Source organism: Hoplias malabaricus, chromosome 14 (assembly GCF_029633855.1).
Source record: "Hoplias malabaricus isolate fHopMal1 chromosome 14, fHopMal1.hap1, whole genome shotgun sequence".
In the NCBI taxonomy this organism is placed as follows: Eukaryota; Metazoa; Chordata; class Actinopteri; order Characiformes; family Erythrinidae; genus Hoplias; species Hoplias malabaricus.
In genome coordinates, this window is record NC_089813.1 from 41,268,418 (window position 1) to 41,292,613 (window position 24,196).

General features: G+C 43.0%; 1 protein-coding gene across 2 annotated transcripts; it reads left to right on the forward strand.

Annotated features, from left to right (window-relative positions):
* Positions 1-10: 10 nt before the first annotated feature.
* On the forward strand, positions 11-23,449 carry ssbp3b (single stranded DNA binding protein 3b). 2 transcript variants are annotated; one of them, XM_066643200.1, is made up of 18 exons: positions 11-222; positions 1,292-1,364; positions 2,441-2,502; positions 3,376-3,460; positions 12,198-12,287; positions 14,128-14,196; positions 15,258-15,317; positions 15,664-15,724; positions 16,005-16,063; positions 16,663-16,727; positions 16,913-16,961; positions 17,104-17,139; positions 17,875-17,929; positions 18,034-18,098; positions 18,474-18,546; positions 18,703-18,731; positions 18,857-18,955; positions 20,178-23,449. In XM_066643200.1, the coding sequence occupies exons 1-18, from the start codon at positions 167-169 to the stop codon at positions 20,208-20,210; spliced, it is 1,119 nt and encodes a 372-aa protein (XP_066499297.1). In that variant the 5' UTR covers positions 11-166; the 3' UTR covers positions 20,211-23,449. The 2 variants fall into 2 exon arrangements, with proteins under 2 accessions (XP_066499297.1, XP_066499296.1); XM_066643199.1 differs by lacking the exon at positions 14,128-14,196 and having other exon boundaries at positions 29-222; positions 20,178-23,448.
* Positions 23,450-24,196: the final 747 nt, after the last annotated feature.

Below are 24,196 nucleotides of genomic sequence, written 5' to 3' on the forward strand. Positions count from 1 at the left end.
CTCCCCCTCTAGCTGCAGTCATGTTGGGCTGTGGCGCTGGCGGAGAGGAGGGCAGTTGCGTTGCGCTGCAGGTCGGGGAGCTGTGACAGATGAATTGTTGAAGAAATTAAAAATAAAAAACGGAGAAAAAGGGAAGCGGGATCTTTCTCCCCGTGCAATAAACGACATGTTTCCGAAGGGCAAGAGCTCCGTGGTGCCATCGGACGGCCAGGCGAGGGAAAAGTAAGCGTTTATTCGCGGTAAAATGTCGTGTTTATGCTGTGTGTGTATGTTTTTCTGTGCCTTCTTCGACAGAGCCTATTGTTAGCGCCGCCTTGGGCTCCAGCCTTACCCTCCAATCCGGCTGTGTTCTCCATTCTCTCCACTTTTCTCCTTCTTTTCTCCACCTTCACGCTTTCCCCCACCCTCTCTTGCCTTTTCTCCGTCACACAAACGGATGCATTTGGAGGCTTTTTTTATGTTTTATTGCCTTTTAAATGAGCGACTCTCCCTCTCTCTCTCTCTCTCTGTGAGAGAGAGACATGGCAGCCGTGTGTGTGTGTGAGTGAGAGAGAAGGGAGTGGGGTTCTTCCCATCTTTTGTGCTTTAGTTTTTATTAATTTGCTCAGCCTCTGTCCCCCGTGTGTGGCTCCTAAACCGCTTCCCCGTGCCCAGAGGCTAACGGACGGACTCTTTAACGACACACTGGCCCTGTTTCTACTGTTTCATTTACTACACGGTCTACCCCCTTTTTGTCTGTTCTTACGTTTATTTGATCATTTTCTACTTTTACCTTAGCACCGAATATTATTATTTTTATCTTATTCTCTAAAGACACTGGGGCTGTTTGTTTAAAGGCCATTTTAGCTGCAACTACATTTTCTTCTGTTTTTTTTGGCACTAAATACACTGTACACCCCTAGTTTTACCTTCAGTCTTAAGCTAAATACATTTGTATGCCTCTTAAATTAATTAATATTATTTAAACACATTTGTTTTTATTCATTTTAACATTTAATTTGTGTTTTCTTTTAGCTTTAAATACATTTCCCCTCTTTTTTTATATCAATAAATTCATATTTAATGTGTCTTAGTAACAACACATTGGACTAGTCTCACTCTTTGTATTTACCTTTTTTAAATACACTGCATTGTCTTTAAACGTTATTTAAGCACTGACCGTGTCCCTGAGGATTAAAGGAGATGAAGTGGAGGTCTTATTTATTTAACAGATTATTATTGTTGGTTATTATTATTGCTGCTGGTTGTGTTCGTGCGGTTCCTAATGTTGTTGTGTTTTTATCTGTTGCAGACTGGCCCTGTATGTTTACGAATATTTGCTACACATTGGTGCACAGAAGTCTGCTCAGACCTTTCTGTCAGAGGTAAGGATTGTGGTGTATTTTGTGGGGGGAGGAGGAAACTATTTAAAAACCTCAACGTCCCAAAAACAAGTAGCTCTCTCCTGAATGACAGCTTTACAGCTGCCCTTACCTGTAGTGCAAGTTAAAGAAGCCACTAGTCATTTTCTCCACACATCCTACTTTCCTTTGTGAAACAGCAGCTACACTGACACCTTGTGGCCTGGTTGTGTTTTAAAAATGGCCGCCACAATGTGTGGGACCCATTCTATGGACCATAAAAGGGTGCATTTGGGCGCCGTGAAACAATCGGATTCTTCCTCTCATGGGAGTTTCATTTTGTGAGGGTAAAAATGTGGAAATGCCTGTAGTTAATGTAGACCAACCAGAAGCGACCAAGCGCCTTTGTGCTGTGACATCATAACCACGACTGACACACTGTGTTCCTTATTCAAGTTTTAAGACAGAAAGTGTCGATATGTTTGTGTCTCTGGGTCAACTGTCGCACTACATCTCTGAAAAGAGAGGGTTTCCTAAATTTTTCTGTCCTTCTAGAGGTAGCCTCCTATTTTTTTAAAGTTTGTGTTCATAGACTGATGTATAACACAGTTACCGCTGGTGATGTGTGTCAACTTTTCAGTTGCTTTTCTGCTAGCGCTAAAAGAGTAATTGTTTTTGTACTGAAATTGCATTTTCATGTCGCGAGAGCTGGAGATGTAACTATAGCCTGTGTTGCGAAGAACAATGTCTTAACGGGTTTTAAATGGAGACGTTTAGCTTCTGTAACAGATTTTGACCAATCAGAGACAGTCGGACCCTGTGCTGTGGACTGACTGACCGGCCGGGTGATGCTCTATATGTAGCACTCAGTAACACGTACCTGTACCTTGCTCTATAGCAAACACGTGCTGTTAAAATCTGTTTACGACAGAACTAAAATATTATTATAGTTTAACAGTTCATTAAAGGTTTTCCACACACTGTAATAGACTCAATCCCCCAAAACTGTGGCACATATTCCTTTTGAGTGTGTGTTGAAATAGGCCTGGGGCGTCCTGTCACAAACACTAACCTTTCTTCTTTCCTCTCTCTCATCTCAGATTCGATGGGAAAAGAACATCACTCTGGGGGATCCTCCAGGGTTCCTGCATTCCTGGTGGTGGTGAGTTTAGACTAAGACCTTTTTACCCTGTTGATTTAGAGTGGAAGCCTGTGTAAGACGGATGAACTGTAGGATGAAATGTATGGCCATGTTAGGTTTCTACACTTCGCTGTTGTGATCTGATATTCAACGCACTGAAGTGAGGTTCGCCTGCGTGGAAGAGCTGGGTCCAGTGGTAGACAGTGTTACAGATTTGCACAGGGTGACTTGGTTTTTCACAAGCAGTGTTTAGGTGGATAACTCCTTCAAAATTAGGAGGAAAGCTTGTTTTTATAGTGGGAAGTCTTCAGCTTCAGTTTCATCATATATTTATACATTCATTCATTTTCAGTTACTGCTTTACCCTCATCAAACACTACTCAGGTTTCTCCTAGGGGCAAAGAACCAATGAACGCCCCCCGTTATAAAAACTGTGACCAGTGTAGAGGTCTTCTCCGCTGTCATCTGATCCTGGTTATTTTATTAGTTACAGCAGTGACAGTCTCTTGTTTTTTGGATGAAGCTGTATTTCACAAAGTGATATTAGCCAGCTTTAACCGTTTGGACCAGTCTTTGATGCCACAGTGACCCTCAAATTTCATGTTGCTGTTCGTTCTGTCTCTGACTTTTCACTTTTTAATGGTGAAGATGTAAAATATTCTGGCCAGGAGCCCCCAGGCTGTAGAGAGTGTAATAACCCTGACTTGCTGAATTTAACCCAAGTTCCAGAGAGCACTAGCACACTGTAAACCATCCAGGGCAGTGTCTGGGGTCGTATTTGCATGTGGTGATTTCTCCAATGTGAAGTGTAATACTGAGAGCAGTCAGTAGACAGTATATCCTGCATTTTGAAAGCAGACGTAAGCAGCTGATGCCCTGTTTTGTCTGTCACAGTGTGTTCTGGGATCTTTACTGTGCGGCTCCGGAGAGGAGAGACTCTTGTGAACATTCGAGCGAGGCCAAGGCCTTCCATGATTACGTGAGTATTCTGAGTGATTGGAGCTATTTTCACCAGCCTTTATGCAGACAGTGATCGATCGCCAGTTTCGTGCTCATCCTCTTGACTTTGGACAGGTTTGGAAATTCTGACATAGTCCAGGGCTAGGCTTAATCCCAGTCCAGGAAACCAACCCCAATTTCTTTTCTTTTTGCAAGGTATTCATGAATGGAGCACACACAGTTTTCTTCCTGTTAATGTTCATAAGTACAAGCCCACACAGGATTCATAATCACCTCATATTAACTTCTGCAGACTGATTTTTACACCGTGTGTTTGAGGAATTTCCAGTGTTCTCCCCCTGTGTAAACAGCCCTGTTCAGAACGCCCGCTTTCAGCACCTGTTCCTTTAAATGATAATGAGCCGCTCGCTGTTCACCCCGACCCCGAGCGCACAGCAGTGAGGAGCGAGGAGCAGAAGCTCTGGTTTTTAGCCGTTTTCACTCTGTTCTCTTTCTTCTCCGTTTTTACTCAGTGCTCTTATTTCTCCGCGCTCGTTGTGTCTGTTTCGCTGAGTTTAACCTCGTCTTTGCGCGCTCACATAAACACGGGTCCAGCGCTGTGATTGGACAGACTCAGACGAGGGGACGGGGCCATTCTAAAGTCTCTGCACTTGACGTCAGAAGCGGAAACAGATTGGCTCGTTTTATCTCACCTTTTCTGACTTTAGCAGATCACAGAAAATGGACCGGGTGGTCTTGTTTCACAGTGTGTGTGTTGGTGGGCTCCAGATCCACACATTAATGTCCACATGCTCTGAAAGTTATTCTTTCATTTTATCTGTTTTTAAAGAAATCAGTTTCGAACTGGCATCTTAACGGATGTAAGAGGTTTCAGATCTATATTAATTTTAGATTATTATTCAGATGAACCTCTCGTGTGTGACACCTGTCACTAGCTAACTGTAATCTAACACTGTCTGTAATTATTCACAGTAATGGTGCACAGTATATAGCACAGGTGACATTAATTAAGATCATTTTACAGTCTGTGTAATGGTTGATCTCTCTTTTTAATTAATTTCCTTTAGCTGTTTTAATAAATGTACATGACCTCCTCATCCTTAACCAGAAAACTTGTTGACTCCCAACTGTAGTTTGTGCGTTTTTTTTATTAGCTCTGCTATCGCTCACAGTAGGAATCGCTGCCACTGATAAGAAACAACGAGGGCTGTGACACCCCGCCCAAACAGCCAAGCGCTGTGTAAGATTACCACCACCCGAGTTAAACTTTGGGCTAGGACCAGACCGCTCTGCTGTTCCCCGAATGGGAGAATGGATTTGGAGCCTGCTGTTCCTTCAGCGCATGAATGGTGCTTGTATGACGAGGTCAATCAAGTGGGTGAATGAACTTAAAACCATTTATGCAAATGCCATTGATTGGGATTCAAGTGAGTGGAGGGAGGTCTGTGAAGTGAATTTGTTTCGAGGACGTGGCGTTTTAGAGATTTCTGCTGGCTGTGGGCCTTTGTGGATTTTTCCACAAGGGAACACTTTTTTTTTCTGCATGTTGTGGGTAATTAATTAAAAGCAGGGCACAGCCATTCAGAAGGTGCATTGTGTGTCCAAATTTTAGTAGACGCCCTGTGAAATTAGTGAATTTAGCTTTTTTACGATGTCAGTTGAGTACAAAAACTTGGTATAATCTTCGTAAAAAAAGCAATTAACAAATTGCAGTGAGATGCTTTTGTTTTTATCTGAATTTCTAAGATATGAATTTTTAAAATCTGAATATTTCACCTTCAAGTTCAAAACACAGAAAAAAAAGCACTTAACATTGAAATTTTGAACTGATGCTAACGAAACCCAGCCGAACAGCTTAAAAAGCATCGGTTCGGATATTTTCCAGAGTTGCCCTTTCACACTTGTGGTGCCCTGGCGGAGATCGTCCGTGTCAGAGCCATTCTCACAGCTGGAAATGTTTCTGCGTGGTGTGTGTAGGCATGCGGCAGTGTGTGCAGGGCGCACGGTGTGAATTCAAGGTGAAGTATCCGGAACATTAGCGGGTCTATTCACACATGGGCTCACTGTGACCGATTACGGCTGAGCCTTGGTTTCTGTTTTCCGAGGAGGCAGCTATGAGGGGAAAGCAGCATTTGAACCCAGATGAAAGTTTATAAACCAGCTGTTTAAGACTCTGTCGTCCATGATCAATCAAATCAGCCATCGTTCTGACCCATTACTCTCATTAGTCAAGTAATGAGGATTATTACAGAACAAACGTGTCGGAACAAAGCTTAAATAAGTTGAATATCACTTCATCGATCGGTGTGGTGCACAGCCCAGGAACACGAGACAACACTGGGCTTAAGCTGGTGTGTGTGTTTTTATTTTTTTATTTTTTTCCTTCCTCTGTAAAACTCTATAGAGGAGCTCTGTGTGTGTAAAATGTATAGAGGTGAGGTGTGTGTGTGTAAATGTGTATAGAGGTGAGGTGTGTGTTTACAGATGTGAAGGCTGTGTGTGAGTATAGAAGTGAAGTGTTGGTGTGTGTGTGTAAATGTGTATAGAGGTGAGGTGTGTGTGCGTGTACAGATGTGAAGGCTGTGTGTGAGTATTGAAGTGTTGGAGGTGTGTGTAGAGGTGAGGTGTGTGTGTGTACAGATGTGAAGACTGTGTGTGAGTATTGGAGTGTTGGAGGTGTGTGTAGAGGTGAGGTGTGTGTGTGTGTACAGATGTGAAGGCTGTGTGTGAGTATAGAAGTGAAGTGTTGGTGTGTGTGTAAATGTGTATAGAGGTGAGGTGTGTGTGCGTGTACAGATGTGAAGGCTGTGTGTGAGTATTGAAGTTTTGGAGGTGTGTGTACAGATGTGAAGGCTGTGTGTGAGTATTGAAGTGTTGGAGGTGTGTGTAGAGGTGAGGTGTGTGTGTGTGTACAGATGTGAAGGCTGTGTGTGAGTATAGAAGTGAAGTGTTGGTGTGTGTGTAAATGTGTATAGAGGTGAGGTGTGTGTGTGTGTACAGATGTGAAGGCTGTGTGTGAGTATTGGAGTGTTGGAGGTGTGTGTAGAGGTGAGGTGTGTGTGTGAGTATAGAAGTGAAGTGTTGGTGTGTGTGTAAATGTGTATAGAGGTGAGGTGTGTGTGCGTGTACAGATGTGAAGACTGTGTGTGAGTATTGGAGTGTTGGAGGTGTGTGTAGAGGTGAGGTGTGTGTGTGTGTACAGATGTGAAGGCTGTGTGTGAGTATAGAAGTGAAGTGTTGGTGTGTGTGTAAATGTGTATAGAGGTGAGGTGTGTGTGTGTGTACAGATGTGAAGGCTGTGTGTGAGTATTGAAGTGTTGGAGGTGTGTGTAGAGGTGAGGTGTGTGTGTGTACAGATGTGAAGGCTGTGTGTGAGTATTGAAGTGTTGGAGGTGTGTGTAGAGGTGAGGTGTGTGTGTGTGTGTGTACAGATGTGAAGGCTGTGTGTGAGTATAGAAGTGAAGTGTTGGTGTGTGTGTAAATGTGTATAGAGGTGAGGTGTGTGTGCGTGTACAGATGTGAAGGCTGGGTGTGAGTATTGAAGTGTTGGAGGTGTGTGTACAGATGTGAAGGCTGTGTGTGAGTATTGAAGTGTTGGAGGTGTGTGTAGAGGTGAGGTGTGTGTACAGATGTGAAGGCTGTGTGTGAGTATTGAAGTGTTGGAGGTGTGTGTACAGATGTGAAGGCTGTGTGTGAGTGTTGGAGGTGTGTGTGTAGAGGTGAGGTGTGTGTGTACAGATGTGAAGGCTGGGTGTGAGTATTGAAGTGTTGGAGGTGTGTGTAGAGGTGAGGTGTGTGTGTGTGTACAGATGTGAAGGCTGGGTGTGAATATTGAAGTGTTGGAGGTGTGTAGCTCTGTACAGACGTTAGAGTTGTTTGTGTGTAGACGTTTATAGAAGTGTGTGGTGTGTTTATGGATGGATCTGTACAGAGTTTAGAATTGTGTGTGTGTGTGTGTGTGTGTGTGTGTGTGTGTGTGTGAAAGTGTATTGAGGTGTGTGTGTGAATGTAAGTAGGTGTATATAGTTGCTGGTGCATTGAAGTGTATAGAAGTGAGGTCTGTTTGTGTGTGAAGAAGTGTGTAGACGTAAGGCGTGAGTGTGTGTAAGTGAGATGGGGGGGGTGTGTGAAGACATGGACTCCGTTAGAAGGGTATTTGTGTGTAGACTTGGTGTGTGTGTGTGTAGAAGTGAGGTTTGGGGGTGTTTTAGATTGTACAGAGGTTAGATTTGTGTGTGTGTGTGTGTGTGTGTTGGGGGGGGGGGTGGTATGTGGGTTTATATAATGAGAAAAGGCCTGTCGTTTTCTCGGTGGTGTCTTTGTTGGCGCTGTGGTGGGCTCTGTCTCTGGGGGAGGTGAGGGACGGATGGAGGGATGAAGGGTGGGGGAGGAGAGGAGGTTGGAGCTGCGGTGTTTTAAACAGAAGCCATGTTGTGTTCCCGTTGAGCCCCAGGGACAACCCCCCTCAGGGCTGAGGGGGGGAGGGGCGGAGCCAGAGAGTGATTGATGGGTGTCACGAAGCCAGTGGGTAAGCAGATTGTGGAGGAGGAGGAGGAGGAGGGGAGATGCAGAAGGTTTTATAGAAACTGTGTGTGGGTCTGTTTAGGATGGTCTTGTACTGTGAACTTACAAATAATGTATCAACACAAAATGATATTCACTGTAGACATGTTTGATGTATCAGTATTTCTTTATTGATTTTACACCGGAGCTGCAAAATATTATTGGATCAAACGCATCAAAAGCAGTGAGTGCCTTGTACAATCAGGTTAATCCTTATAAATAAAATCAAAGTATAAAATTAACCTATCACAAGCACAATTCAGAAACAGACTAGAGCTGAGCTGTTTCTGGTATTCAGCGATCATTTTAAAATTGCTGTGTTCAAGTTTGTGTTTTCCACCAAGTGAGAGTCTTGGGATTTTTGCTGACGCCTGGTTGTGATGTGATTAAAGTCTAGAGACGAAAGTCTACACCTCCAGTCAGTAACTGTGGGTCTATGAATGTGGTACCAGTCTTTGTCTCACCCCCAGTTCAGTCTCGTATGGAAGGCACTGCTCTGAAAGTTGACAGGATTGGTTCCTCAGGTGTGTGAAGTATGAAAGCCTAATCGTGTGAATCTGTGTTTTCGAGACTGATTTGGAGCGCTGCTGTTTCAGCTCAGAATGCCACTCGATGCTTATTTCACTCAGGGTATGTGTTTTACCACGTAGACCGCACCACACGCACACACTAACAACGTTGTTCCCTCCTAGAGGGGCTTTTTAAACGTTTGTCATGTGCTGCCTGGTGTCTGGTTAGAGATCTTGTTTCCTAGTGTTCAATACGTAGTGACTCCCAGAGGACAGCGGAAACAGCTAGAGCTCAAATAAACAAACATTACTCACCACTGCCCTCTAAAGGTGTCATAACCCAGCCTTAACCCAAACAGAGGGAAATCGTTTATTGAGGCTGCATTCTTTTCGTTGTTGATGTGAACATGTACAACTGTAGAACGACTGCGGAAAAATTAGTGCTAAGATTTATGCATCTGTACGATTCTGTATAAATTCAGGCTTAGAAAAATATCTTTATTGGAGGCTCAATATAATGCATTCATTCATTCATTGTCTGTCAGCGCACACTGTGGAGGGGGCGACACACACTCACACCTACGGACACCTTTGAGCCACTAATCCACCTTCCAACGTGTGTTTTTGGGCCCGGTATAAAACATGAATAACATTTATCTAGTTTTAAATGAATGATGGACATCTGTTCAGTTTTTTAAAGCAGTTTGCAGCGTGGACACTGATATCCACACAATACAACAGACTCCAGAGCAGCAGGTGAAGATGTGAGGACAGCAGCAGACGGTCTGTAACTGTAGAGCAGATAAATGGAAGGATAAGGGGAATTACAGCACACAGTGAAGAGCAGAACTGCAGGGAAATACAGTGTAAATTGTGCTGAATTGATCAGGTTGATCTCTGTAACTCTACCCTGGTCTGGAGCAGCCTCTGAATTATGGCATTTGTTGTTTTTAGACCAACTGTTAAATATGAAAAGTATTTTTTCCCGAGGTTACAGACAGCGCTGTGTGTATTCACACTGGGCTAAAGGGTTTGTGTAAATATGTGCAGCAGCAGTGTGCGCAGTAACTGATTGTTAATGCTTGTTAATTGAGCTCCTGCCGAGTTTTATTTCAGCTCTAATCAGATCTGTCTGATTCGTTCATTCAGAAACTCCAGTTTGATGATACAATAGGATCGCAGTTCTTTAATAAGGTTATGGATGTGATCAGCTGTTTGACATCAGAGATCTGTGATTGTGCTATTGCTGTCAGGACAATTGTGAGAGAATTAATTGATGTTGAGATAAATATCTTTGATGTTTGAGGGAGATGAAGGCAAGCTATGATACAAATCCAGTTTTGAACCTTAGTGAAAACTGATTTGACGCTGTTGTACTTTTCTCTCATTTTAAATTACTCTTTTTTCCCCTTAATTTTGCCTTAAAATCTTTGGTGTGAAAGTGTTAATACATTTTTTATATTATTTTTACTTAATACTGTTGTTTAAAAAATAAAGTAAGTGAAAATCAGATGTTTTGTTTTCTCAGATATTATTCAATCACAGTGGCGTTTTTAACTGGCAGCTTACACCATCCAAAATGCACCAATTTTCTGCTCATTTAATTTTACTCAGAAAAGGTACATGCCCACTGCAGCAACTGAGTATGCAGAGTAACTGTATGTAGGAATAAACCAGAATTTCACAGAATACACTGGTTTTAAATAGGAAAAGCTATAGTTTAGAATTATAAATATATTTAGATTTCAGCTGCAGCATCTCATACACTGAGACGTGCCAAAATTCGGGGAAAACCACAATCCCCCAGTAATCACAGTGGATAAATAAATTTAAATGTATATGATGTTTAGGTTGATGGTGAATTGACTTTTGAACGTCGCTGCTTGCTTCTGCACCCTGCTGTGTGTATTTTGTTTTTAACCTGTGTGTCTGTGTGTTCGTGTATGCTGAGTGTTTAGTGTGCAGTGTGTGTGGAGTCCCCTGTCTCCTGTGTGTAGTATTTCACACCACTCTCTCACCGGCTGCACACACACTCCTTGAGTTGGAGTGTGACCTGCTGCTGAAGGTGTGTGGTGCCTCTGAGGAGAGATCAGCTCCGTTTTGCTCATGTACAGATTGAGGAATTTTGCCGTTGTACATCAACAAAGCTGTTAATATAACTATGAGCATTTCACTTTTGTACAACTCCCCTTTAAACCCAACACCTGAGATTCCAAACTTTCTCACCGTAGACTAATGAGGTTTGATCAACCAAGACATGTCTGAAATGTTCTTTTCTAGTTTTACACGTCTACGTCAAAGCTGTCAATAACAGATAGCGTCACCAGGCCTAGTGCCAAACAGGGGCAGGAGGGGTTTAAAGCTCCTAGCATTCGTCTGTGGAGCAGTGGAGTGATGGTCATCCATCTAAGACCTTTTGGATGAATTGGAGTGGTGTTTGTGATTCAGAAATGATCACCCAACATTATTACCTGACCTTACCAATGCTTTTGGCTGAATGCAGTCAGATCCTTACAGAAATGTTCCAACCGCTAGTGTAAAGTCTTCCCAGAGGAGGAGAGGCTGTTACTGTGGTAATAGGGGAGAAATTACCAGCTGACATCCATCGTATCAGAGGAAATGCTTGATGAGCATGTGTCTAACCCTTGCCAAGTCCTAGGGTAGCTAACTGCTGGCCGTGTGGCCCTGGCTCAAAGCAGAAAACAGGGATAAAACGAGTCGTTCTGATTCTGCTCCGCATCTGACGTCAAGTGCAGTGACTTTAGAATGGCCCCGCCCCCTCATCTGAGTCTGTCTAATCACAGAGCTGGACCCGTGTTTATGTGAGAGCGCAAAGACACGGGTTACGAGCGCGGAGAAATAAGAGCACTGAGTAAAAACGGAGAAGAAAGAGAACAGAGTGAAAACGGCTAAAAACCAGAGCTTCTGCTCCTCGCTCCTCACTGCTGTGCGCTCGGGGTCGGGGTGAACAGCGAGCGGCTCATTATCATTTAAAGGAACAGGTGCTGAAAGCAGGGCTGTTTACACAGGGGGCGTATTCTATTGTGACGCATGATCCTTGCTGTATTTTGAGCAAAAGAGTTCACAGATGTTTCATGAAGTTCCCTTGTGAAAAGGGGGAGAATACGTCCCCTCTGAGGATTGAATCAGGAGTGTTTTGGAAAAGAAAACCCTGAACAGTGCAGTGGTGTGATGCTATAAAGCTGTGTTTGAGGAACAGGGCGTCAGCTGTACTCTACAGCAGCGTCTGAGTGTCAGAACTGATTTAGGATCATGTTACTCTCAGTCTGGAGCTGATCACAACACGACCACAGGAACAGATCCAGGATCAGTGCTATCTCACTGAGAGAGGCTTTTGAGAGACTTTAAACACCCCCCCCCCCACCAAACCACCACCACTCCCAGCAGCTTTGCCCACAGTGTTTACACCTTAAATTTATTCCCTATCAGTGTCATTTTACAGAGGAATTTAACACAACAACAAATGTCCAACACGAGCGAAACGCTAACAAATCCACGTACGATATGAAGTTAAGACTAAGGACAGTTCTGCTTATAGGTTTTTGACTTATTGAAAAGGTTAATCTTCTTTAGCCCTCATAAAGGGGCGTTATTACATAGGGGCATGATATTATGGTATAATCCCTTCTTCATTTCCCTTCTTCTGTATCTTCTCCTCCTCAGAGTGCAGCTGCAGCCCCCAGTCCGGTGTTGGGGAACATGCCACCAGGAGAGGGGATGCCCGGGGGTCCCATGCCTCCAGGATTCTTCCAGGTTAGACCTTCCTTCAGCGTAAACGGGCATTTGCTGCTTTTCAATACGGTGTGTTTCTGAGAGAGGATAAAAGCCTAGTCCATGCTAACACGGGTAAACTGGAAAACACTTGTGTTTCGGCTACGCTCACAGTTTCAAAAAGATGATGGACGAGGTCAGTGGTGAGGATGTGGGTGTGTCTCACCTACGACTCCTGAGTATAATCTGAGCCACCGAGTTTAGCGAGTCAAGCTAACGTTAACTAACACCAACTAAAACAGGCGAAGTGAGTGTCCTCACCCTGTTTACCTCCATGTTACAGAGGCTCTTGAACACCTTTCGTTGGTGTCCTTACATGCCCATATTGTTGGAAAAGCGCCAGTGAAATGAGCTACAGATAACGGAGTGAGCGGACGGTCCTTTCCAAAGTGCCCGTTTAAAGTGGACAAATGTAGTCCATTTTCTGGATATTTTGGGATCTTTGGGCCATTTGTTCACAGATGTCCCACTGTACATTGAATGATTGCAGCCAAAAACAACACACCTTTTCCTCATTTTGCATTAAATTAAGTGCAGCTTCTAGAGTGTTGTCCACCATCTACGTCACAGGCAAGACGCCTATTAGAGTTTCCCAACACCGCTGGGGGGGGGGGGACCAACGGTCTTTTAAACCTTATTCCTTCAATTAGTAAGAAATAACATGTTTTCTGACGATCAATAAACACAAGTTAGGAACTCAAACTCCACTGTATTTATTTGTTCGACACTATCACAGAGCTGCTGCTCAGCCTTTAAGAACAAAAGGTGTTTTCTGATTCCCGGGGTTACTGTGGACTAGGCCTCAGCGCGAATCATTCTGAAATGAGAGTATATTCTTTCATCTGAGCTTTAGTTACTTGAAACTTTCATGAATCTGAATTTCAGCCTTAGACTTTAGATAATTACAACACTACAGATCCTTCAGGATGTCAAGGCTGTGTGTTCCCTCAGTTTAATCATTTGTAATATTCCCTCAGGTCAGAGGTGTTCAAACCCAGGTGAACAGAGCTTTTTAGACAGTTAATGTTACACAGAAAAGGAAGTTTGTTAGTTAATATTACACAATAAAAGTCCTGGTCCAGTGGGATGATTGGACCTGATTGTTTTGTTCAGGTGCTGAGGATGTTTCTTAAACGACTGGCCACTGGGCTCCGGAGGAACGTTAGCGTGGCTCTGCCTCGGTTTAACCCTGTGCATCCTCTGAGAAACTAAGCGCTCCCAGAATAAGGCCTCGTGCTGTTGAAGAACGGCAGGGAACAGTTTTCTATGAAGGGATTTAATTAGTGAATTCTTTTTATATAAACAGTGGGAATAAAAAGTTGTGGTGTTTTATGCCTTGAAATGTTTAAAAAATAAAATCCTACCTTAATATCTTTGGGTGCTTTGTACTGTGCTAATCACATATTACTTTGTAAAATATTTTGCTGGTGTTTTTCTCTGTGATGAGACTAAAGATTGGTAACAGTTGTTGTGTGTTCTCTCGGTGAAGCTGTGCTTTTCTCTGTTTTGTTTTGAGTCTGTTCTCTACTCTGCGTTATTCACCTGTTCCGGTCTCAGTGTGGCTCTGGCTCGGCGCCTGCAGCTCTGGGTGTTTTCTGCTCTTTTTTATTTTTATTTATTTATTTTTTTGTTGCCTTCTTTAAATAGCCTAATGCCTAACGCCTCCTTCCCCTCCTCCTCTCTCCATCTTGCTTTATTTCTCTTCCTCTCTCTCTCTTCTCTTGCTCTTTGCTTTTTCTTTCATCTTCTCTCTCTTATGTCTCTTTCACTATCTTCTCTCTCTCTCTCTCTCTCTCTCTCTCTCTCTCTCTCTCTCTCTCAGGGCCCTCCTGGCTCGCAGTCCTCTCCTCATGCTCAGCCTCCTAACAGCATGATGGGACCTCACGGCCAGGTAGCACCTCCCCTGCACTCGTCCGCACACTCCTCCCTTTTCCTCGCTCACTCCTTGCGCACTCGTTTTGTTCTCTCTCTACACCGACTTTCCTGAAAGCACTGAGTTCAGAGCAGAGTGTGAGGTGGTGGAGTGTGCATTACGTTAACACTCTTACCAGTGGTTAAAGGGCCCATGTTTATTCTCCTATTAACTCGCTGTTAATTAATATTCAGAATCATAATCATAATCACCTGATCACAGTCATTTATCTCAAATCCAAACAAACCAAATGTGAATGAAGTGTTTCTATTGCAGCTGTAAGGAGATGTGAAGGTGCTGAGTGAGTGGTCCCCTGTCTGTTTAGAAACTGACTTCTGAACGCAGAAGCATTAATATTAGTCACATCTGGAGTTTCTGTTTTCCCACCACAGCGTGTCTTTAAAGCGCAGACAGATCGGTGTGAAATCTCTCGTTCATATCGCTACAGTAACTTTACTCTGTGTTTACCGGCTCAGCACGAACCGAACCTGCAGGTTTTATTTTTCAGCGACTGAACACTGCATCACACCACATAGCTACCCTTCCCTTCACACTCAGTGCTGTAGATCATTTATTTCTAGTGACCGAACTTGCTTCTGTTTGCATTTACACCTCAGCTTCTCGCTGCATTGTGTTTATTTTTGGCGTCTCCAGTTCATGTTTCAGTTGGTTGATGTTGTTCATTATAATAGCGTGTGGGGTTTTAGTGTTACACCGTTAATGATCATTCACGACGATTTAAAACAACAGGACACAAACAGACAGAACATTGCTGCGGAAAAGTGAAACCAGTGGGTCTTACGTGTGCCCAGAATGAGGGCTTAAACAAAAGCAGCGATGGGAAACGCCAAGAACATCCCGGTTCTGTAGACTCCGCAGATGAGCACCTCGTACAGTGCTTTTAGGAAAACGAATCCTGAGTCTGAAAAGTTGGGAGTGGGGTTAGAACTTTTATTATTTTGCTAAAGTTAAGAGTTTCTGTTCTTATTTTGGAGGAAAAGCAGATGTGGGTGTTAATCTTAACCTGTTGTTTGTTGTAGCCTTTCATGTCGCCTCGTTTCGGCGGAGGACCGAGACCCCCGATCAGAATGGGCAACCAGGTGAGACCATTAATATTCCCTCCGTACACAAATCCCCCTCTGCTCATGGGTTATATTCACTCCGGGAGTTCAGCTTGTGCTGTGTGTTCTGTTGAAAGGTAATAAATCACAAATTGAAGCTGTGAAGTAGCTGTAGAAAAATGTACTGACCTTCTTTCCAATGGTGGTGAATGAAACCAGGCGTCTCATCGACAACAGAAATATAGCACGTCGATCACTCTAACCCGCCGCCAGTGACCGCCACCCGTCTACAGAGCTTTGTTTGCAGTGACGATGACTGAAAGATATATTTTGCCTTGATTGTACAAGTGGGAAGTGTCATAAATTCTTTCACTTCTCCTTGCAGCCTCCAGGGGGCGTTCCTGCAGCACAGCCCATGCTCCCAAACATGGATCCCAGACTACAGGGTGAGAAACAATTTATATTTCACTCTCTCTGGTTTTGCAAAACTGCTGTCATCAGTGGCACATCACAAACAAGCGCAGGTCTTTCTCCTGCTTGTAATCAGTGAGTGTCTGTGACGCCTGGGAATTTCCTTCAAAGACCGAGGCATTGAAATGCTAAACTTCACTGTTCCCTTTGTGAGCTTTCAAAGTCTGAGAGGGAGCTGACATCACTTTGTGTGTATTATCACTTTTCCCTTTGTGTTCACTCTCACTGATCTTTATCCCTCTGTGATTTTTAAAGGGCCAATGCAGAGGATGAATGTTCCTCGAGGGATGGGGCCGATGGGCCCTGGACCCCAGGTAACACCCCTTGCGTTCCATATTTCTTATTTAATATAACATATTAAATAATTAACATTTTCATATTTAAGTTTTATTTTTTTGGACCAGCTTCTAAAACCGCCCTTGATTCTAGTTCATCATTCAGCCATTGAGAGGGAAACACACTGAGTCAGAAGGGATTTGTTGTTGTTGTTGTTTCTTTACAGTGGTGGTGATAGAAAGCAGATGTGCTGAGGTCATAAAACACACATGTAGCATATTATTTATTGTCCACACCCACACCTGTCTTTTCCTTTGTGCTGTTGTAAGCCGTGTTGATGGCAGTAGGGCAGATGTAAACCTTACAGCCTTCCTGCAAAGACCTCTCTGCCGTTATTAATATAATTTTCATAACAGTTATTAGGCTAAACGCTACTTTAAACGGTCAAAGAGCAATGATTTCTGCGAATTTTAATTAGTTACCGATGTCGTAGCTCCTTGAGCACCTGCTGCAGGTAATGGTACTGTTGTCTGCGGCTGAAAATAAGGGACAGTCTGAGAATCTTGGAGCTGGGTTGTTCTAGAAGGAGCATCACTGTCCGTGTTTGTGTTGAAAGAAAAATAACTTCTGATTGCAGAATTTCGGAGGTGGGATGAGACCCCCACACAACTCCATGGGTCCAGGAATGCCAGGAGTTGCTATGTAAGACTCTACTCCCAACACCCCCCCCCCCTTTTTTTTGATGTTCAGTAGTTAAACTGAATCATACACGTGATATAAATACACACTGTAAAGTAGTGTAAATACATATAAATGTTAAAAAGATGAACATCCTCATCCTTTTTTAAATATTGTTTGAAATTGAAATGTCTTTTTGTGTTTTTCAGGGGTCCTGGAAACGGCAGGCCACCGTGGCCTAACCCCAACGCCAACAACGTGAGTCCAGCTGTAAAGGACTTAACACTAATTGCATAATAATTACAAAATAAAGTCTATTGTTTTTATTAGAGGGATACATTAATTACAGATGAGTTTTAGTGGGTTATAAAAGGCTGAAATGTTCCTGTGATGTTTTCAGATGCCCTACTCCTCGCCCTCTCCCGGGGCCTACGGGGTAAGTACAACACTCTTACATTTTAATACTTTTTCAAACACTCTTTATTTTGAGAATACTCTCAATTTAATCATAGGTTTAAAACGTATGTGATTTTAAAGCGTGTTTCTGAAAGGTCTTTCTGGAGGTGGAAGGTGAATTGGATTCTTTAATATAAAACAAACAGTAAGATAATATCGGCTCATGTTATGAACCAAAGCAAGTAATAATTCTTTCACTTGCATCCAGTTTCAGTTATAATTCAAAAATAAAATATTTAATAAAATAAGTACATTATAAAATGTATTTATGTAAAATATATTTAAAATAATTTTAGTCGAACAAAATTTATAATTTTTTCCATTTAATGATGACCCATATCTGGATAAAGCCCTTGAAGATGAATGAATCATTTAAAGAATCAATTGAAATTGAGTGATTCAGACGTTTGCTCGCCCTGTGAAAAGCCCACTGAAGTTTTCTTTGTCATTGTTTTCCCCACGTTTACAGTGAGCAGTGGATCAGGATTAAAGTTGATGGTAGAAATTCTAACCTCGGGTTGTTTTTTAGAGGCACAACAGCTCAAGGAACTGGCTTGTAACTCACTCACTCACATACTCACTCACATTTAGCAAATGCTTCATAATGGGGTCTGTAATTGTTTTTGACTGTTTTGTCCGTTCTCATGCAGTGTGTATGCTGCTGCGACGTTGCGATTTCTTTAAATCTCTAAAGTATTACCTTTTTTTCTAATAGGGACCTCAAGGAGGGGGGCCCCCTGGGACTCCTGGAATCGTCCCGAGCCCGGCAGGTCGGTACCCTCCCCAAACTGAACTCCATCAGCTTTTAGTGACTCGTTAATGCACGTCGGCCATAAAACGGCAACATCACAATGGTTTTGTCTCTTTCTTTCAGACTCCAACAACTCGAGTGAAAACCTTTACACCATGATGAACTCAGGAGGTGGCGGACGAACTAACGTGAGTCCTTTAAGCGCTTCAAAACAAATCGATTTAATAGAAATTCAGTTATTTGTGGCTGACTGTGTGGATGGGGAGGTCCTCCTTCTTTAATCATTGCACTCTACATAGACATGAAACTCGAGGGTCTGAGGAGGGGGCGAGGCCATTCTAAAGTCTGCACTTCATGTCAGAACAGCTTGTTTCACAGTGTGTGGGTTGGTGGTCTCAAGGTCCCCACTTTAACGGGCACATACACTGAATAAGGGATTCTTACATAATGTCTTCTTTAAAATATATGTACGTCTCTGTCTCTAGGTCCATAAGCTCAGCGCTCTTCTCTGTTTACTCTGCCACTGATGTGAGTTAAACCCCCTTTCTTTCTCTCCTGTTTAGTTCCCCATAGGCCCGGGCTCAGAGGGCCCCCTAGGGGCCATGGCCGGAATGGATCCGATGCATATGAATGGAGGTTAGTCGTTTTAAACACCTCATCTTTAAATCTGAATGAAATCTGATCTCTGCTGATAAGTAGTTGTCGTAAAACAAGATCCAGCCGCGGTAGACACTGATACCTTTCCACTGAGAATCTGATGTGTGACGGCCTGCTGTTTCCCTGCTGTTTCAGGTTCTGGAGATTTGGACGGACTTCCGAAGGTGATTGATTTTCTTGGCTTTGGAGCAGCTTTAAAATGATGTGTCTGTAATTTCTGTTTGCAGTCAAGGTTTCCTTTTCCTCTTAACTCTTATTGATGATAAACCTGTGTCTGTTCATTGAGCAGAACTCCCCCAACAACATGAGCAACATGAGTAACAATATGGGCACCCCCAGAGATGATGACGCTGGAGGCAGCTACCTACACTCCTTCCAGAACGAGAACGTGAGTGTCAGGTTTTGTGACGTGGCCTGAAGCCTGTTTGTGTAACCACCCTCACGAAGCCGAGTCGACACGCATGCTGTGGGCCACTGATTGTACTGGATGCGAATGTGTAACAGCAGAATGAGGGCATTCGATAGAGTCATTTATATAAACGCTGTCCAAAGAAAAACAGTTATCTCTGTGTTTGTAGATGTTTAGTTTATTACATCATTTGATCACAGCAGCTGTCCTTCACATTTGTGTGAGAATCGGGACGAACGGACCAATAGAAATGCTCCAAATTTACGTGGAATAAAAACTTTCCGTTCTTCCGTAAAGTTACCATTTTGAAGATCCACGTTTTTTTTTTTGTTTGGACAGCGACGATCTACAAATGAATACTGTTTGAAACGACTAAATTAACGTGAAAATGGATTGTGGATTTAAAATGGCTGAGTTTCATTTGAATTCACTTATAACTTTCTACCAATGAAGTGTTCAATAGGTCCTCACTATAACCGTAGCCACTATAACTTTCATTATGATCAGAGCCATGTCCTGTACGTTATAAATAGCCTACATAGTTTTATAAATAACAAACACTCAATAAAATGTACCTTTTCTAACGTCAAATAAAACAATTGATTTTAGGGGGAAAAAGTGCATGTGTTTAATGACTTTTTGTAACTGCAGTTGACTTTACTGCTTTTCCCGTGTCCAGCGATTTGATTGGCTCTTGTACTGAAGGGCGGGACTTTATCTGTAAACAGAGTCCATGAGAGCTACAACCGATAATCGTTCCCTTCTTATTAAAGTTTCTGGTTTTACCTCAACGCCGTCGTCCCGAAAGTGTCCCAAAAGAGCTTTTTTATTGGCCCAAGGACAGCTTAAGTTTTCTCAACACCCTTGACTCAGAATGGTTCAGTCTTCATAGTGATCTCAACAAAACGAATAATGGAAATCTTCATATCCCTCAGAATGTGTCACTTCCTGAAACTATTATAAAATGACCTGCGGGATTAGGAGATCATATCCGTACCCACAACTGAAATTCCGTTCTGATTTCTACTCTTTTGATGTGCTCTGTTTGAATATGGAATATATTGGATATCACCATCTGTTCAAACATCTAACAACGGTGCACCCTTTCTCTTCATTTGTGTTGTTTTTGTTGTTGTTGTTGTTGTTCCTGCTGCTTTTTTTCCTGCAATTAATTTCTCTTTCCCTCCCTCTTTTCCTCCAGCAATACTCTCCCTCCATGACCATGAGTGTGTGAGAAGTGATTCTGTGCCCTGGGGAAACACTCACAGTTGGCCATCCATTACAGAGAGACACGGAGAAACATGTACAGGATCCTCGAGGCCACAGCAACTGCCTCTGCATTCACCAGTGGTCTCCTGCAATATCACTGATTTTTCATTATTACTTTTTATTATAAACATACATCCAAACCCACCTTCCCCTTAACTACCCCCCCTCCACCCCCCCGTCCCACCCTTGAGATCAGACGGAAAAGCCAACTCTGACACCAACCTCCTGGAACTGTTCTGTTTTTGGTTTTACTTTAGTTTCTCTCTCTCTCTCTCTCTCTCTCTCTCTCTCTCTCACAAAGAAGCCCAATTACAAAGAAGGAGCAAATTATGGTTCTGAAACGATTGCTGGATGTTGTAGATGCTCCAAAAAAACAAAGAAAACAAAAACAACAAGAGGAAACGACATCCTTCACTTTTGTTCTTCAGAAAGTCTGCCATCCTCAGCATGGTTTACGTCCACCCTCTCGACACTGAACTCATACGTGGCCTTGATCTCGCCGTGCGTTTTTATTGCCTTTTTAAATCATGGTTTACGTTTTTGTTTTTTTTTTCTTCCTCCAGCAAAAACACGTCAGATGTTGATGAATAATGGCTTTTCTGAAAGGGAAGGCCCACCGCTGTAGTTTAATTCTTGACGTTCTTGTAGTTTTTATTTTTATTATTGTTATTGTTATTATAATTATTGTTGTTTTTTGGCAAGTATTATAAGCAGCTGCTTTCATGGAATAACAGCATTGACTTTGAGCTCCACGTTGAGGAAGAAAGCAGTCCACGTCTCTTTATTTTTCCCTGCACTGATTCCATTTGCATTGCTCTCGAACTGCTGTCTCAAAAACCCTTTTCTCTGAAACTCTGAATAATTCATCGGTCCAATCAGAGCCGGATGAGAAAAACTACCTACGAGTGATGGACTCGAGTGAGAAAACCTCCAAACACACACACACATATATACATACACACACACACGCCTCTTTGTCTCTCCCACTGATGTGTTTGGCCATTTGTAGCATCGATTACTTGTCATGCTGAATTTGTGATGGTATACAGTACCCATATCACGTGTTTTATTTTTGTTTTTGTTTATTTTTTTATCACTACCATGTGCCTCAATTGTTTTTATTTTGATAATGGTTCCAAAAGGCCTGTCATTCAAAGTTGTAGCCCTCCCCTCCCCCTGAAGGAAGGAGCTGGTAGAGTGTTAAGATTTGCTTTGTGTTAGGCTTCCGCCGGAGGGGCGCCAGACTCACTCATATTACAGGTAGAATCGTAAGTTATTCTATTTATACAGACCTTTGGTAATGGTTCTACATTTAGAAGTTGTTTTACACTGCTTTTGTTAGCTTGTACATCATACTTTGGGCAAAAATGCTTGTTTATATATTGACAACTAAATTATTTGGCTCCTTTCTGAGTGTTTTTTTGTGTCATTTTCATACGAGCCCTCGTGGAGATATTGTGAGGGGAAACGTCCCGAGCTCAGGACTGAAGACTACCTTCAGGGAACAGACAGGGCACCGTCCACGTGAGATTTGGACAGAGATATCATTTTTATTTTGAGCTCTCTGCTTCATGTGTCGGGGGCCGTCAGGAGGACCCCCCCCTCCTTCCATAGACAAGCATGACATGGTCTGACATAAATATTTGACTCTTGAGTTTCATGTATCTGAAATATATTCACATCACATTTTAATAAACTTTTTCTCTGTGTTTTTGATACATTTGCATTTTAAGAATACTCAGTTTTGGGGACTGATTTTCTCACGTTAAAAATCTCTAAAATTCACTTTCGGTCAGTTCTGAGGTGCGTTAACAGTAGGGTGATCGTTGTGATTCTCTCTCAGACTCCACTCGACGATTAAAGGTCTTTACCAACTTTAGCGGTGTATTCCGTGAAGCCTGGCTGCTTCAACGATGACCTACGTGACGTCAAACCTGAGAAGGCCCCGCTCCGGTGATTCCAGGGAGGCTACCCTGACTTACAGGAGACGAATTTATAAACGAATATGTTCGTAATTATGGCTTTGCAGTGTTTAGGTCTGAAGCACCTCATGGAACTGGTGTAATCTCTCATATATGGTCGAGGGTAGCGCCACAAGGCGGAGCTTTTTCTCACATACTCTCTCAGTTTTACGGACTGCTCCAGAAGGGGGTGCTGTTGTGATTCTCATCGATGACCAACCGTCCTGGTTTGAATCTGAAAGCCTGTCGTTTTGAATTTTGAACATCCCCAAGACACAAAAGCTGTTGTTAAAATGCAAATTAATGATGTACACAGTGAAAATAAATGTGGTGTGTGTGTATATAGGTTCAGTAGGAGGACAACTTTCAATTTAATGTCAACATTTTCTGAACCTTTTGTTTTGAATCACATTCAGAGGCATTCAAGGCCTTCTCCACACAACTCTGGCACCAAAACAATTGGAGTTAGGCCCCGCCCACTGATTTTTACTGACAGATTTTATGATTTCATGGTGCGTGGCAGCGGAAACCATGAAATAAATCATAAGTAAATATTTTTTTAAATGTTCATTTTATTCTGTGTGTTAAATAACAAAGTACTTAAAGCAACACTGTGTTTTTACCTTAAAATTACAGCTTCAAATTCATTGTGAATCCTCACTGATCTGTAACAGGGAGAACAGAGCTTTTGTTGTTGCTGCTCAGGGTTCAGCACTGCAGAAACTGCACTATGTAACTTCTGGAGGAGGGTATGAAACCACCCCCATCCCCACAGATTTCAGTGAAGGGCTGTAACTATGAACTACACCAGGGAGAGCCCCAGGAGTGAAAGCTATTTCAGAATTAAATAATTTAACCCAACATTTAATTCCAATTTTCTAGTGTTCCTTTAACTAATGGTTATATGGATATTATTTGAGCCTTGATTTAAATCTCATGGTGTGTTCAGTGTATGGTGCAGGTCTAGGGATGTGTTACTCATTCGTGGACGATGGTAACCGGTTCCCTCTTGGAGATGGTGACCTCTCTTTCGTGGCTCGTTCCTGTGTTGGAATAAACCGTCAGGACGTGAGGTGGGACCTGTCCAAGTCTTATATTTAAAGAGATAAACATGAACCAAGGTGTGTCCATGTGCTCCACTTTGCTGCTGTACTGTTACAGGCTGTAGCTCTCTTGCTGATGCAGTTTGTGTTCTCTGTCCTTTAGAGATGACAAGTCATTGACCACAGGGCTGCTCTTGTCTGAGTATCTTTGGCTGGTGGTTTGCCTGTAGCTCTGCATACTTTGTTAACCCCTTCCCCCCTGTTCCTCAGTGCTCAGGACCCCCACAGAGCAGGTGTGACGTGGTGGTGGATCATTCTCAGCGCTGCAGTGACACTGACGTGGTGGTGGTGTGTTAGTGTGTGTCGTGCTGGTGTAGAGTGGATCAGACACAGCAGTGCTGCTGGAGTTTTTAAACCCCTCAGTGTCTGGACTGAGAACAGTCCACCGACCAAAAACATCCAGCCGACAGCGTCCTGTGTCACCGATGAAGGACTAGAGGATGAGCGACACACACTGTGCAGCGACAGATGAGCTACTGTCTCTGACTCTACATCTACAAGGTGGAGCAACGAGGGAGGAGTGTCTCACAGAGTGGACAGAGAGTGGACACAGGGTTTAAAAACTCCAGCAGCACTGCTGTGTCTGATCCACTCTACACCAGCACAACACACACTAACACACCACCACCACGTCAGTGTCACTGCAGCGCTGAGAATGATCCACCACCACATCACACCTGCTCTGTGGGGGTCCTGAGCATAGCAAATTGGGCTAATAAAGTATGCAGAGCAAAAAAATGGACTAGAGTCTGTCAATGTAAAACTGCTCCAAAATGCTCCAGTATGGTCCCTTAGCACTACTTCTGAAATAAAGACCTAATTTGTCTGAAAAGGAGTGCTGAGTCCAAGCATGTTCTCACCTTCACTCCCTTAGAGAGCCTCAGAGT